General features: G+C 40.6%; 1 protein-coding gene across 2 annotated transcripts in view; it reads left to right on the top strand.

Annotated features, from left to right (window-relative positions):
* The window catches only part of KLHL5 (kelch like family member 5), a 64,063-nt gene extending 52,096 nt beyond the window's left edge, over nt 1-11,967 (top strand). For both annotated transcript variants that reach the window (XM_065404823.1, XM_065404822.1), the window contains 3 exons: nt 4,576-4,788; nt 9,726-9,897; nt 11,911-11,967. In XM_065404823.1, coding sequence (XP_065260895.1) covers nt 4,576-4,788; nt 9,726-9,897; nt 11,911-11,967 — 442 coding nt within the window. The remainder of the gene's footprint in view (nt 1-4,575; nt 4,789-9,725; nt 9,898-11,910) is intronic.
* The last annotated feature ends 4,431 nt before the right edge of the window (nt 11,968-16,398 follow it).

Genomic DNA, 16,398 nt, shown 5'->3' with positions numbered 1-16,398 from the left:
ATCTGGAAGCTTTTCTTGATATACAACTTAATTTTTTTTCTGTCTTAATTTTATCCAATTACTCCTAGTTACAATCTGTGTGCTGCACTTAAAAAATAGCGCTTCCCTCTTTGGTGTTCACATCCTTCAAATAGTTGTAGATTGTTATCATAACACTCTTAATCGTCTCTTGAGCTGTATCTGTACTGGGGATATTTGTACCCAGATAACTATACTGATGCTGCATCAATATACGTAATCCCCAGTATAGAGAGGCCCTTAACCAAGTTGCACATTTACTCTTTAAATTTTCCTTACAAATCAATCCCCTCAGCATTATTATTATTATTTTTGTTATCTGAACTCTCTCCAATTTGTCTGTCTTTCTAGTAATGAGGTGCCCATACCTGAATGTGATATTTCAGATGCATAAAGAGAGTACCTCCTTGCTCCAAATCCTAATGTGATGCTTCTGCATTAGCAGCCCAAAATTCTATTGACCCTTTTTCTTTGCAGTATCAGATTGCAGATAAGTTTACATCTGATTTAACAAGATATTTAAGCACATGCCTAACATAAGCATGTCAATAGTTCCATTGATGTCAATAGAGGTACTCGTGTTTAAAGTTAAACACATGCTTAAGTAAATTGCTGAATCAGGGCCTAGGTATCTATCCCTATCTAAGGGTATGTCTACACTACCCGCCGGATCGGCGGGTAGCGATCAATCCAGCGGGGATCGATTTATCGTGTCTAGTCTAGACGCGATAAATCAACCCCCAAGCACTCTCCCATCAACTCCTGTACTCTACCGCCGTGAGAGGTGCAGGCAGAGTCGATGGGGGAGTGGCAGCAGTCGACTCACCGCAGTGAAGACTCCGCGGTGAGCAGGTCTAAGTACGTCGACTTCAGCTACGTAACTTAGATTGATCCCCCCCTCAGAGTAGACCAGGCCTCAGTATTTCACCACTTACTGTACCTATGATCCTTTAGGCAAGTTTTTAGTCCCTGTGACTGTTCATATTTGTGGCAGTTTGATTTCATTCTCAGGGTAAAAATTCATTGGATATTATGTCAAATGGTTTACTAAAAACCCAAAAATATTACATATACCTCAAGTTTGTCTGTCAAGATTTATTCTTCATTAATCCATGTTACTGACTGTCTAAAGTTTGTTATCCTAGAAGATGTTTAGTAATTTTTAAAATAAAGATAGAGGTTAAAATTCCAGTGTTTGGAATGTTTATTTTATACTATTTCTCAAAACATTTTCATTATGTTCTCCAGTTACTTGCTCATCAAGTTCTTTGAACAATCATCTCCACTTTTCACTGGGACATGACTTGCATAGTAGGTTACCATTTTGCAGTGTATTCATTCTTAAGAGGGAATTAAAACAATGAGACTAGTGAGGACTATTTGGTCTACCATGCTTTGAAAAGTGATGTTAATTTGAAACATGAAAGTATATTGGTTCCTACTAAAAAACTGGTATTTGTCAAATGTTACTTCACAATGGTATCTGAGATATCAGTTATTTCCATGTTTAGTATAGGAAAAGATGTGCATGGTAATTTTTTGCAAATGCTGACAATATAATAGTTACCATTTATAGTACCTGCTGATTTGATTATTCAGACTGTATCATTCTCTGGACCAGATGAAACCATTTTGAATAATGGCACTTCAGGATGCCTTTTTAATTGTACTTCAAGAGCAATATCACAGATTAAACTTACTAGCTTTTATTAATGTGTTGACTTCTTCATTAGAATACTTCCTGGAGTTCTATTCTTCAAAATAAGAGCATTGGGTACAGGGGCGGCTCTATGTTTTTTGCCGCCCCAAGCACGGCAGTCAGGCGGCTTTCAGCGGCGCGCCTGCGGGCGGTCCGCTGGTCACGCCAATTCGGCGGCATGCCTGCGGGAGGTCCGGCGGTGCTGCGCCTTGGGTGTCCCTGCCGCCGAATTGCTGCCGAATCTGCGGAACCGGCAGACCTCCCACAGGCATGCCGCCCCAAGCACGCGTTTGCTACGCTGGTGCCTGGAGCTGCCCCTGATTGGGTATGTAGCATACCCAATAATTCTGTCTGCTGTTTGCGGATTGCTCATGGATACCATGAAAGTTGCCCATATCTGACCATCATTATTAATTTCTGAGTTTTTCTTCGGGTTCACCGGTCATGTAGTGCATCTAACACTGGATTTCTCTTTCCATTCTTAAAGTAGTGCCTTAATTGTTCATCAGTTTGAAAAGCTGTTACTAGAATGAGCCAAAAACCTTTGTGTATTAGAAAAGGGCAAACTACACCATCTAGTGGATGTAAGGACATTATCAAGAGCTAAAATTTGGAGGCAGAATGTTTGTTTGTTTTTTTTAAACGGGTAAAACAAGGCTTTGATATGGCCGTCATTTTGAATTTCACTGTACCATGTTTTAAAGAGGCATATCAAACCTCAATACAAAGCACTTTCTTTCTTCAGGATGCCCATTCTACAAGGGGGAACAGCCAGCTTGGGATTTAGGCAAAAGTGTACAGTATTTAAACAGATACTTTTTGGTATTTAGTTTCCTGGAGATCATGCTGGATTTTATTATGAGATGCCCTTATTGAGTTTAATTTTTTTGGAGGAGTACTGATTCTGGCTCTTCACCGAAATTATGTTATGCAGGTTCACCATCTGCAATCTGTACTGTTACTGAATAATATACCCAGTTGTGTTTAAAATAAAACAGAGAGGACATGGAAGTTGGGGTTACTCACTGTGGAGGAGTTACATTTTCTTTCCATTTTCAAGTGCAGCTCCATCAGCTTTATGCTCTGTCCTTCCTTCCCTCTTAAACTAGGGTAGCAACTTCTTCATTTTCTTTTTCTTTCTTTCTCCTATAATCAGACTGAAATGCAGACAACTTCAGAGAGCATGCCACTGCTAAGGGAAGGGCTAGACAATTTTATCTCAGCCCAGAGTGGATGCTACCCTGCTATGCTGAGGGAGCTGCACTAAAGAAAGGAAACTGGCTACCTCCATGGTGAATAATGTAACTTTTAAATTGTATTTGGGAGCTTTGTTTTGGAGCAGTAGCCTATTGTGATAGCATGCTACCAGTACTGAGGAAAACTAAAATGTATTAAATAGTTGCTAAATTATCTAACTGGTCCCTTTAGTGTTGAAGTATATATGATTGAACTACTGCTGATTTCAGGAAGAAGATATATTTTAAAAAATTTAAATCCATGACTTTTATTGCATATGGGTAAATTTTTTCAAAAGTACATAAGTGACTTAGAGACTCTTTAAACACTTTTGAAACCAAGACTTAAGTTACTATTGAAAATGGGACTTGGGCTCCTAAGTCACTTAGGTATAGAACTGGGTGAAATGTTTGGACTAATAGTTTAGTCATTGAAAAACACAGTTTCAGTGGACTATTCAGTGGACTATTTGTGAATGTGACATGAATTCATTCAATAGTTTTGGCCCAAAAAATATTTTTTGGGACTTCAACATGAAACTATTATTTTTTTGATTCACCCAAATGTATTGCAATTTTTGGATTCAGTTCAGGTCAAACTAAAAAATTTTTGATTCCCTGCCCATGCCCCCGGAACTGCCAGCAAATCAAAAAATTAGCTATTCACCCAACTTTGTTTAGAGTAAAAAATTTCAAGAGCACTTATGTCCATAGGATGGATCATAAGTGCTTCATTAAGGACATCACATGTGTTGACAAGTATTTTAAATGCTTGATTATCGTTGTTATGTGTTTATAATGACTGAAAGAAAAAGATTAAAACAAAACCTTATCTTCCATCTGAGTCCTAGTTGTAGAGACTTCCACTGAAATTTCAAGACCTTTGAACTTTTTTCTTAACAAATTTGAGAGATTCCTCACCCACAATCAACTGTCACATGAAGCTTACATCCTTTGCATTTGAAAAGTTTGAAAAAAACATTGTTATGCAATTCTTACTGAAATCATTATTCTGCTATTTGGAACAGGGGTAAACATTTTTTTAAGCTTAGGACCAGTTAAAATTGGCTTTTTCTATAAAGATTGAAAAAATAAATGTTATAAAAAATCTTAGGATCATAACAACATGCAGGACAAAAGACAAAAAACAATCATGAAGGCTAGACAGTGAAAAGTGGGTCAGATAAATTGAATATTATTAAAAATATCTAATAATCATTATTTCAAAGATACCATTTGAAAAAAAGCTATCTTCCCAATCCCCAGATCATTATCTATTTCTCTGTTATATTTTTCTCCACCCCTTCAAATTCATTCTAGCTAATTTTATTTTCCTGAATAACCATGTGTAAAAATGTATCTATAAATGAGGAAATACTATTACTGTAATACACCTCTACCCCGATATAACACTGTCCTCGGGAGCCAAAAAATCTTACCGCGTTATAGGTGAAACCGTGTCATATTGAATTTGCTTTGATCCGCCGGAGTGTGCAGCCCCCCCCCCCCCCCAAGAGCGCTGCTTTACCGCGTTGTATCCGAATTCGTGTTATATCGGGTCACGTTATATCGGGGTAGAGGTGTATTTATTTTATGAGTTCAGTTGGTTTCTTTTCTTTACAGACTTTATGCAGTTGGTGGTCGGGATGGAAGTTCTTGTCTCAAATCTGTGGAATGTTTTGATCCTCATACTAATAAATGGACTCTCTGTGCTCAAATGTCAAAGAGAAGAGGAGGTGTGGGAGTAACTACTTGGAATGGGTTCCTGTATGCTATTGGTGGGCATGATGCTCCAGCATCAAACTTGACATCCAGACTGTCAGACTGTGTGGAAAGGTAATACCTAGATGAGGATAGAGCTGGTGAAAAAGTGTGGAATGATTTTCACAAAGAGCTGTAATGAGAACCTGTTAAAATGGTCATATAATTTTAATACTAGTAAATATGTAGACATATACCATGTAATCAAAACATTATTTATAATATGGTTCATATCCAACAGAGTAAAAATACCATCTTATTGCACTTTATCCAGAAAAATTATTTTGTTTTCTAACAACCTCACTGAAGGATTCAGAATTCATTTTAAGAAAAACTTTTAATCAAGATGCTTACAAACACTAGTGTTTCACCCAAACTGGCCTTTCACAAGAGATAGAACTTTCTACATTCATAAGGTAACTTTTAAATGAGTTACCATTCAATTTCTGCCCAATCCTTTAATGTCACCACTTTCCTAGTTCCCCTTGATATTATGGAAAAATCAGGTATGTCCACCATTCGTGAGTAATGCAATCATCCCAAAATTGAAATGGATTGATAGAAAATGGTTATTGGAATAAGTTTGGGATGACTGCATTACTCACAAAAGGCAGAACTAGATGTGAATTATACAGGTCTCATCAAACAAGTGACCATTATAGTAAAATCTTTATACTGCGCAATCACATATTTTCTCTTCACTGGTGTCAGGTATCCAGATCTCTGAAATATCCTGTTATGGGCATACTAAGCCAGCTCAACTTTTTCTGATACAGCACACTCCCTGTTTACTAGGGGGGCAGATTTTCAAAATTCTTTCCCTGGACTTGATCCCTTCAAACTCTCTTGCTCCCAAGAGGTCACCAGTCTCTTCTTTCCTGTGACTTCCCACAGCCTTTTCTGTGACTCTTAAGCCCACTCCTTTATTCACAGATTTCTTTTGTTTGAGGTTCCAGTTCAGAAACCCTTCCAGCTAAGCCCCAGAAATGCTGCTTTCAAGCTTTTAGTGCACTAATGCTGTGCACCTGAAAATGAAATGGGGAAGTTGCAGGACCAAGGCCTTGCAGAAAGGCTTGCAGATATGCAGCCCCATCCCAGCACAAATTAGATTTTAGAAGGAGATGGGAAGTGCTAACACTTGAAGAAAGGTCATGGGAAAGAAGTGCATCAATTTTTGCCCAAATGTCACCTGATGAGGTTGACATTTCAGTTCTGAAACAGGATTATGAATGACATGATATTCATAAATAGCATCTAGAAAAAATTATGAAATAGGTTAAAATGTATTACTAAATGATCTTTGTTAGGCCAAATTTTAATTTGGAAGTTGGAATAAAATTGCTACAATACATGTGTTTTGCTTATTTCTAATTTGCTCTCTCCTTCTAAATCAGTGGGATGGAGGTGTTGAAATGTCTGCAAAACCAACATAAAATAAATTGAATGCAAATATAGTAATCTAAAAATTAGCTTCATAAAATTCACTGTGAAGTTTGTGAATGCTTGTTTGTTACTGTACACTGTGATAGGTTTTCAAGAGCATCACATTGGTATTGTGAAAGACCCAGACCAGTGGGGTACAGGAGTCTGGTAGAGGGCAAATATACTGGTCACTGAATGAGTAGTTTTCTGTTCCCTGAGTGACCAGAGCAAGGGCTGCACTGGAGTAATCAGGAACCTGCTAGAACCAGTTAAGGCAGGCAGACTAATTAGGACACCTGGAGCCAATTAAGAAGAAGCTGCTAGAATCAATTAAGGCAGGCTAATCAGGGCACCTGGGTTTTAAAAGGAGCTCACTTCAGTTTGTGGTGTGAGTGTGAGGAGCTGGGAGCAAGAGGCGCAAGGAGCTGAGAGGCAGAGGGTGTGCTGCTGGAGGACTGAGGAGCACAAGGGTTATCAGACATCAGGAGGAAGGTCCTGTGGTGAGAATAAGGAAGGTGTTTGGAGGAGGCCATGGGGAAGTAGCCAAGGGAGTTGTAACTATTATGCAGCTTTTACAGGAGGCTAGGGTTACCATATTTAAAAAATAAAAAAAGAGGACACTCCACGGGGCCCTGGCCCCGCCCCTTTCCCACCCCGGCCCTGCCCCTTCCCCGCCCCAACTCTGCCCATTCCCCGCCCCTTCCCCAAAGTCCCCGCCCTAACTCCCCCTCCTCCCTCCCAGCCACACGAAAAGGGCTGCCCAAGCGCTACCGGCTTCACGGTTTGCCGGGCAGCCCCCAGACCCTGCGTCCCTGGCCGGCGCTTCCCCAGCGCAGCTGGAGCCCGGGAGGGGAAGTGCCCAGCCGGGGGCGCGGAGGCTGCCTGGCAAACTGTGAAGCCAGTAGCGCTCGGGCTTCGGGCAGCCCCCATGCCTCCGGACCCTGCGCCCCCGGCCGGGCACTTCCCCTCCCGGGCTCCGGCTGCTGTGCTCCTCCCCTGACTCTTCGGCTCTGTTTAAGAGCCGAGCTGCCCAAGCGCTACCGGCTTCGGGCAGCCCCCATGCCTCTGGACCCCAGCCGCCGGAGTAGAGCAGCTGGAGCCCGGGAGGGGAAGTGCCCGGCCGGCGGCTGGGGTCCGGAGGCAAGGGGGCTGCCCGAAGCCGGTAGCGCCCGGGCAGCTTGGCTCTTAAATAGAGCCGAAGAGTCAGGGGAGGTGCAGAGCAGCTGCGGGAGGGGAAGTGCCCAGCCGATATTTTCCCGGACATGTTCGGCTTTTTGGCAATTCCCCCCGGACGGGGGTTTGATTACCAAAAAGCCGGACATGTCTGGGAAAAACCGGACGTATGGTAACCCTACAGGAGGCACTACAGACAGCTGCAGTCCACAGGGCCCTGGGCTGGAACCCGGAGTAGAGGGCGGGCCCAGGTTCCCCCCAAACCTCCCAATTGACCGGGACTGTGGGTTCTTCCAGAGGGGAAGGTCTCTGGGCTGTTCCCCAACCCACATGGTGAATCTCTGAGGCAAGAAAATCCGCCAATAAGCGCAGGACCCACCAAGATAGAGGAGGAACTTCGTCACAGTATATAAATCAATTATATAAATCAAATTGACAAACACTTTGTATAGTTCATAATTCACTATCTTTCAGTACATAATGCACTTTGCCTGCTGCATAAGTTTCAGGCAATGCTTCCACACTATGACTCTACATGAATAAAATGTGTGTTTCCAACAGAGACCTGCTGCACTAAAGAAAAAGGTGCCGGAAAGACACTCAAAACTCATTACATCTTTGCATCTCATGCAAAGAAATCAACACCAATTTCATCCCCCAAACTCACTTTAGTGGTTTTGGATACCTTCTTAGCGATGGATATATTTTCTTTTGATAGTCCTGTGCCTTAAAAGCATTTTATTAATGTGATTCACTCAAGAAATTTATGTTTCTGTTTTCTTGGCATTGTGTCTTGTAACCAGGGCTGGTTCCAGGCACCAGCACAGGAAGCAGGTGCTTGGGGCGATCAATGGAAAGGGGCGGCACGTCCGGGTCTTCAGTGGCAATTCAGCAGCGGGTCCCTCCAGGAGCGGCGCCAGGGTTTTTGGCGCCATAGGCGGGGGTCCTTTCGCGCTCCCGGTCGTCAGCGGCAATTCTGCGGCAGGGGGGTCCTTCCGCGCTCCCGGTCTTCGGGGCACTTCGGCGGTGGGTCCCGGAGCGAGTGAAGGGCCCGCCGCAGAATTGCCGCCGAAGACCCGGAACGCGGAAGGACCCCCCGCCGCCGAATTGCCGCCAAGGGCGGCAAAATGCCGCCCCCCCAAATCCTGGCGCCCTAGGCAACTGCCTAGGTCGCCTAAATGGAAGCGCCAGCCCTGGGTCCCTCAGTCCCTCTTGGAGGGAAGGACTGGCCGCTGAATTGCCACCAAAGAATGAAGCGGCGCAATAGAGCTGCCGCCGAAGTGCCGCTGATCGCGGTTTTATCTTTTTTTTTTTCTTCGCCGCTCGGGGCTGCAAAAAAACTGGAGCTGGCCCTGCTTGTAAATATGCTGGCTAATCTGAAAAGGAGACATTTACAGATTGAGTCAAAAACAAATTTTTAAAAGACGAGTTTGGACTCTCCAATTTAATTCCTGACCTATCTGTTAAAGACTGTTGATGTGCTCTAGGTTCAAATTTAACTGAGGTGTTTTCAGTACACCACCTGTCTACTATTGTGTTTGATCCTAATGACGCCAGTTTATGGCGAGAAAAGTTCTGTAAATTGCTGCAGAAGAATTTTGCCATGTACACCGGGTTGATGTTTTTTCTATAAATTATAGTTATTGCAAAAAGCAATGATCAACTTACTTGTCCAATGAATCACCTCAGCAACACTGTATTACTCTGTATGTAATTTGGGATTTAATAGTTGTCTGTCTGTAAGATGAAGAGAGCACTAAACTCTAACAGAGTATGGCAGCAGAACTTGATTCTGGAGCAGAGCATGTTTGGTCATAAAAGGGGAAAATTGTAAAAAAAAATAAAAAAATGTATCTATTATGTAAAAGATTAACATAGTCCAGAGATTACTTGGGCCCCGGTCACACAAGCTACTCCAAGTTACATGGTCCAGCTTGCAGGATTGTGGACTTAGTGAAAAGGTGAACTGGTAAAGTTATCAAAAAACTTATTCTAGTCATAGATTGTTAAATAACTTCTAAAAATGACTTAATTGTTTCTATTTTAAGTGTCTTGATTTCTTTGCTACTTTACCCTTTCCTATGTAGTTTACCATAGAAACTTTACAAGATGATAATTCAAATAACTCTTTAACAAATTATTCATATATACTGCTAAATGAAGTTACATATAGTATTGTTAACAGTATCTTTTTCTGTTTCTGTATGTGACTGTACAGCCTCAGTGAAATGATTAACCAAATGCTGCTTTTAAGGGAAACGTTTAAACAAGTAAGAAATCCTTTTAATTTCACACCCGAAGAGAGAATACTCCTTTGCTGATTCCACTAGATAGTCTAGTACCTTGAGAGTCAATTTCAGTATTTTTAATGGAATTTTAGGCAACAATATTAGACTTTTACAAAAATTATCTTTCAGGTATGATCCAAAAACAGATGTGTGGACTGCAGTGGCCTCCATGAGCATTAGCAGAGATGCAGTGGGAGTGTGTCTCCTTGGTGACAAGTTGTATGCTGTTGGAGGATATGATGGGCAAACCTATCTTAACACAGTGGAGTCTTATGATCCCCAAACGAATGAGTGGACACAGGTACAGTTTCTAATTAAATTACCGTGTATATACTCGATCATAAGCCAGTTCATTTATAAGCTGACCCCCCCACACCCCCCCAAAGATGGATAAGTAAAAATTGAATTCAGGGGTCGGCAAACTTTGGCTCCCGGGCCATCAGAATAAGCCGCTGGCTTGAGATGGTTTGTTTACCTCGAGCGTCCAGAGGCACGGAGGTAAACCTAAGTAAACAAAGTGTCCTGGCGCGCCAGCTGCTTACCCTGACGGGCCGGGACAGCAACTGGTGGGGAAATTTTTTGGGGGGAGAAGCTGGGAATCAGGGGAGTAACTCCTGTGACCACCCCCCACATGACCCCACCCCTAGCCCGGGACCCCTACACTCTCCCCATCGCATCCCTTCCCACCTTATCTGGGGAGGGCCAAGGGAGAATGTCTCTGGCCTGGCTGGAGCTGCTCCGGCAGGCTGGGCAGCGCGGCCGCAGCCTGTTCCGGCGGGCCAGACCAGGTGGCACGGCCACAGCATGTTCCAGCGGGCTGGGCTGGGCGGCGTGGCCACAGCCTGCTCTGGGGGGCGAGGCCAAGCGGCACAGCTACAGCCTGCCAGCCCCGGAGCTGCAGCTGCTTTGGAGGCTGGGGGGAGAGCAGCGTGGGTAGAAGCGGAGAGACTCTGGCCCCGCCTCTTCCCTTCTGTCTCTGTTGGCTGTGCTGCCTCTCCTTGTTCCCTCTGTTGGGGGGAGGGGCTGTGTCCCAGCTCTCCCTCTCTATACCTGTTCATAAGCCGACCCCCTTCTCTGGTGCTTCCCTTTTTTACTAAAAAAATTCGGCTTATAAACGAGTATATATGGTATATGGTATTATTTATTTTAGTGATGCCAAAAGTGTGCTTGGTGCCTCCCAGTAAAGAAAGAAAAAAGATTAAGTACGTGCCTCAAGGAGCTTACCTGCAATGAGGAGATTACAAGACAGTAGGGGTATAGCAGAAGGACAGAGACAAAGACCACAATTTTCAAAAATAAAAGTTTAAAGTTAGGTGCCTAAATCAATTATCTGATTTTCAGAAGTGCTGAGCACCCATCAGGTCCCATTTTCCTATGTTTGAAAATCTTGGCCAGTGTCAAGAAGATTATCTGATTATTCAGCATGGATAGTGCAGTATGATGAAACCAAGATATTTTTAAAAAAATAGATGAAAATAAGTACAAGAACTTGTCCTCTAGTTTTCTTTTTAAAACAAAATAAGATTTAAATTTTTTTTTATAGGGCCCCATTTAGTTCTCTTGCTGCCTATTATCAGGTCCCTCTTATCAAGGCTGATTTGATTTGTCTGATAAGCTCGTCTTGGCATTTGTTTTATCTAGATACTGTACTTGTACCATGATCATCATCATGGTATATGAGCATCTGGTGAATAGACTTCAAGGCTGCCCTACTTTCTCCTTCATGCACATACCTCCAAGTGGTGCTTGAAAGCATTTTTCAGGTGATCAGGAGCTGTGTTAAAGCTGCATTAAAAGACCTGCACAATACAAGCTATTTGCAGTGTGCAACAACTTTTCTTGGTTCTACCAAATCTATGAGCAATGCTGCAGACTGTTCAATGTCATCTACAGGACTAGGATTGTTGCATAGCAATGAAATGAAGGCCCAGTACCAAGTACTGTTATACTTAGAAGTACAGTGTTAGATGATAATCCCATTTTAAAATATAATAAAAATACTTGATTTTTAAAATATTCAAATAAATATTAGTTTACTGTGAAGAGTACTGTTTATGGGGTGTGCCATTGACTTTAGAGAGAGCAGAATCTGGTCCTGCAGAAGAAAATATTGCTGTTTGAGCATTTTTATGCCAAACTTCAGCCCATTTTGTTAATTTTTAAAGTCAGGTTACAAAGCACCTACAAATATGACATTACAACCTTAACTACTGTGGTACATTATCCGTTTTGAAAATCTGTTTTTCTTTAATAAAGTTGATTATATTTATTTTATAACCATAGCACATCAGTCATTTTTTGTTTTTTGTTATAGGTTGCACCATTGTGCCTAGGAAGAGCTGGAGCATGTGTTGTGACTGTAAAACTCTAATTATTTTGTATATGAAGATACTAGTCTCTTCCATAGACTCACTACTTTTTTCTCAAGTGAATGAATACGTTACCAGTAAACAGAGGTACTGTGTGTTTTCTTCAGAGCTAAGTGTTTGGTCTTAAGATAGCATACAGCTAAACAATTTTGAATGGACCAATAATAAGCACTTTTTAAAAAAATTACCTTATGTTACCATATACATACAAGAACTGTATTTGTAAGCTATTGTACTGCGGTCAGTTGATTGCCAACAAATACTTTCTTATTAGAAAGTGCTAAGAAACTGAGTGAGTCTATTCTAAAATAATTGAATGTTACAGATTAAGGATCCTGATCTTGCAAACATGCATGAGAGTGACTTTATTCACAGAAGTAGTCCCACTGATTTCAATGGGCATAAGATGTTGCAGGATCAGGCCCTAGATATTTAATTTGCGTATACTGAAGGTGTTTTGCTGCAGCTATGTAGGATATTATTTTTTAGTGCAGAGAGACAAACCAGTGCAAATCAGTTGTAAATGGCAGGCATATTTCTTGCCTTGGAGATGAAGGTATATATTTGGTGACTATATTGCACTTTTTTCACCATAACTGAGGTTTAGCAACCTTTTTATTTAACCAAAGCCTTATATTAAATATTGTCTTTTTATTATGCTAAGAGAAATCTGCTACTTAATACTTTCTGCAGGAGTTATGCAGCATCCAGTATACTCTGGATTTTTAAAGGTTTTATGTAACATGCAGTATATTTCTTTACTTAATTCCATCTCATATTATTTATACTTGATTGTAACTACTCTTTGTGAGTTTTTCCTTTTAAAATAAATTAAGTGAGAGAGAGCTGAAATGTGATTAAAAGTGACCCAGCAGAAGTTAATATGAGTGCTTTGGAAACTCCTAAGCATTCCATTACATGAAGGTTAAAAAAGATCTATGATAATTGTTTTAAATTGCATTTAAATTGGGGATTTGCACTAATTTGAAGAGTACTGTTTTATAAGGTGAAATGAAACACTTGTGCTGTTTTTCCTTTAATGTTACTTCAACAAATAAAGGTTTTGAGCCTACAAGATGCTAACTGCCCTCAGTTGAGGATGTTCAACACCTTGCATAAGAGTAATAGTACCTCACAGGATCAGACCCAGTTAGTTACATTATGTAATATTATAGTGAACTTCCTTTGAGATACTTTATAATTTGCCTTTTTGATTTGATTGTTATAGTTCATTACACAGAATTGTGTGGACATTCCAAATGTTCTCTAAAAGTTTTGAGGGATTTTTTTTTTTTTTTGGCATTTGCTTTTCTGTGCCTTGTTTCTTATGTTTTCAAACAGTGTAATACATGATTGTTTCTTTCTAATGAAAAATTTGAAGATGTGGGTTCATTGAGTGTTTGTGAAAGTAAGTTCAAAGTGTCTGATGCCCAAAATCTTTGTACATTTGTAATGTTTAAATACAAATGTGAATGTTAATGCTCAATTAACTATTTATTGTTTTAAAAGAAATTACTGAGAAGTAAAACTTTGTGATGAAATCTGTAATGTTTGATTCATTAATTTATCTTTCAGTGTACACTGGTGATCATTGTTTAGTATAAATTGAATACTGTTAAAATCTTGTAAAGTACAATTTCCATTTGGTGGTTTAGTGCCTTATTTTTGTGCAATCTGTAATACAGACATTTTATGCTTCGATTAGCACATTTAAAACAGATTTATTTCAGCTGCTTTACATTATTTTTTTAAAACTCATAATGTTGGACTTCTGTTTTTACAAAAACATCTCCTCTATCTCTATCAAATATTTTTAGTTGTTCTTCATTGTAATTTCTCATCACCATAAACAAAACTCTTAGGCATTCCAAGAGGACCATACTCTTCATACCTCCATCTCTTGCACACCACCTTTTTAAATGGGACTATCCTGTTAGCCAAGTGAGTTTGTCTTTCATCAGAGGTGTTGTAGTCCCTAGGTTTGTCATTCCATTCCTCTTTTTCACAATACAGATATAGCATAGACAGCAACCGTGCAAGTATCTTCACTACCTTGTCAATGCCTATGTGCTTAAATTTTTTGTTGGAGGAACCACCTCTAGGGATGACAGGATAGTCCATGTCCATTCAATCTTTGGTGTCTCTGATGAGATAGTAGAGAAAGATGCTAACTACAGCCAGTTGACATTTGTGCGTGCATTAGCCTATATCAATTAACAGACTAAAATTAAATTAAGGAAACCACTAACCACATATACTCTTCCCTTATTCTGTATGGGCAAATTACTCCATAATTGACTGCTCTGAAGTTTCTTGCACCTTTCTCTGAAGCATCGGGTACCAGCTGTCATCAAGGATCAGGGATACTGGGCTGGACAGATCATTAGGTCAGTTCCTATGTTCTTACATAACACTATATCTATGGAACTCGTGAAGTGAGGATAAGGGCCCAGGCATTGGCGTGTGCTTCCTGGAGATGAATGCATGGCTCCACAAATGGTGTTGACAGGAGGGCTTTCGTTTCCTCAACCATAAAATGCTGTTCCAGGAAGGAGGACTGCTGGGAAGAGATGATGTCCACCTAACCAAGAAGGGGAGAGCATCGTTGTGCACCAACTCACCAACCTAGTGAGCAGAGGTTTAAACTAGGTTCAAAGGGATCAGGTGACAAAAAGTCCACAGGTAGGTGTAAAAAAATGACCTTAACTGAAAGCTAAAGGGGGTGGGGGATGGAAAAGTACAACAGGGTCATAGGGGCAAAAGATAAGATAACAATGGAGGAATCTGCTCAACATCTTAGATGTGTATTCACAAATGCAAGGAGTATGGGGAATAAACAGGAAGAACTGGAAGTATTAATCCATAAACTAAATTGTGACTCAGCAGGCATCAAAGAGACTTGGTGGGATAAAACTCATGACTGGAAAATTGGTAGAGGGGTATAGCTTCTTCAGAAAGGACAGGCAGGGGGGAAAGGGAGGAGGTATTGTATTATAAATCAAGAATATATACACTTGGTCTGAAGTCCAAAAGGTGGTGAGAAGCAGACCAGCTGAAAGTCGAGATATGTTGAAAGTTGAAAATAAAAGTGGAAAAAGAAGGGGTCTACTATAGACCACCATATCAGGAAGAAGAGGTGGATAAGATATTTCAAGAACAAATAAATACCCAAAACACAAGACCTGGTAGTCATGGAGGACTTTGTCTGGGTAGTTAATGGATACAATGTCCAATAAGTTCTTGGAATGTATTGGGGGCCACTACTTGTTTCAGAAAGTGGAGGAAGTAACCAGGGGGACAGACATTTTAGACTTGATTCTAATTAACAGGGAGGAATTGGTTGCAAATCTGAAGGTGGAAGGCAATTTGAAAGTGATCATGAAATGATAGACTTCATGATTCTAAGAAAAGGAAGGAGTGAGAAAATCGGAATAAGGTCAGTGGATTTCCAAAAAGCAGGCTTTAACAAACTTGGAACTGATAAGTAAGGTCCTATGGAAAGGAAATCTAAGGGAGAAAGCAGTTCAGTACAGTTTCTCAAGGAGACAATATTGAAGGCCCAACAGCAAACTATCATGATTGTGGAGGATATAGGAAGACTAGTAAGAGGTCAATATGGCTGCATCAGGAGCTCTTTAGGGAAGAAATCCTACAAACAGTGCAAACATGGACAAGTTGCTAAGGATGAGTACAAAATAATAGTACAAACATGGGGACAAAATCAGAAAGCTATAGCACAAAATGAGTTACATCTAGCAAGGGATATTAAAGGCAGTAAGAAGAGGTTCTATAAATACATAAGGAGCAAGAGAAAGACAAAGGAAAACATAGAGGACCTATTTACAGTGATGGAGAGGAAATACTGGATGACATCAAGAAGGCTGAGGTGTTTAATGCCTATTTGGTTTATCTTCACTAAAAAAAATTGAGATCAGACGTGTAACATAATATTAATAACAATGGGGAAGAAACACAAGCCAAAATAGGGAAAGAACATGTTTATTATTTACATAAGTTAGATGTGTTCAAGTTGGCAGGGCCTGATGAAATGCTCCATAGGGTATTTAAGGAAGTAGCTGAAACAATCTCTGAAGTGTTAAGAAGTTTCTTTGATTACTCATGGAGGACAGGTGAGGGGTCAGAGGACTGGAAAAGGGCAAATATAGTATCTATCTTTAAAAAAGAGAAGAGGACCTGAGGAATTATAGATCTGTCAGCCTAACTTTGATATCTGAAAAGTTACTGGAACAAACTGTTAATCAGTTTGTAAGCACCTAGGGGTGTGACGTTGCACTCTATATGATTTTATGAAAGTATGCTGATGAGTGTGAATATAATGTAACTAAAATATGCTTCATGCAAAAGGTCTCTTGTCAGGTATCATTACAAAGCTTATAATCTGAGTGTAGTCATCCTATTTGTATAAATGTATC

The sequence above is a fragment of the Emys orbicularis genome, chromosome 5 (genome assembly GCF_028017835.1).
Source record: "Emys orbicularis isolate rEmyOrb1 chromosome 5, rEmyOrb1.hap1, whole genome shotgun sequence".
NCBI classification, from domain to species: Eukaryota; Metazoa; Chordata; order Testudines; family Emydidae; genus Emys; species Emys orbicularis.
The sequence above is the reverse complement of the archived record's forward strand: the minus strand, read 5'-3'. Positions and strand labels throughout refer to the sequence as shown.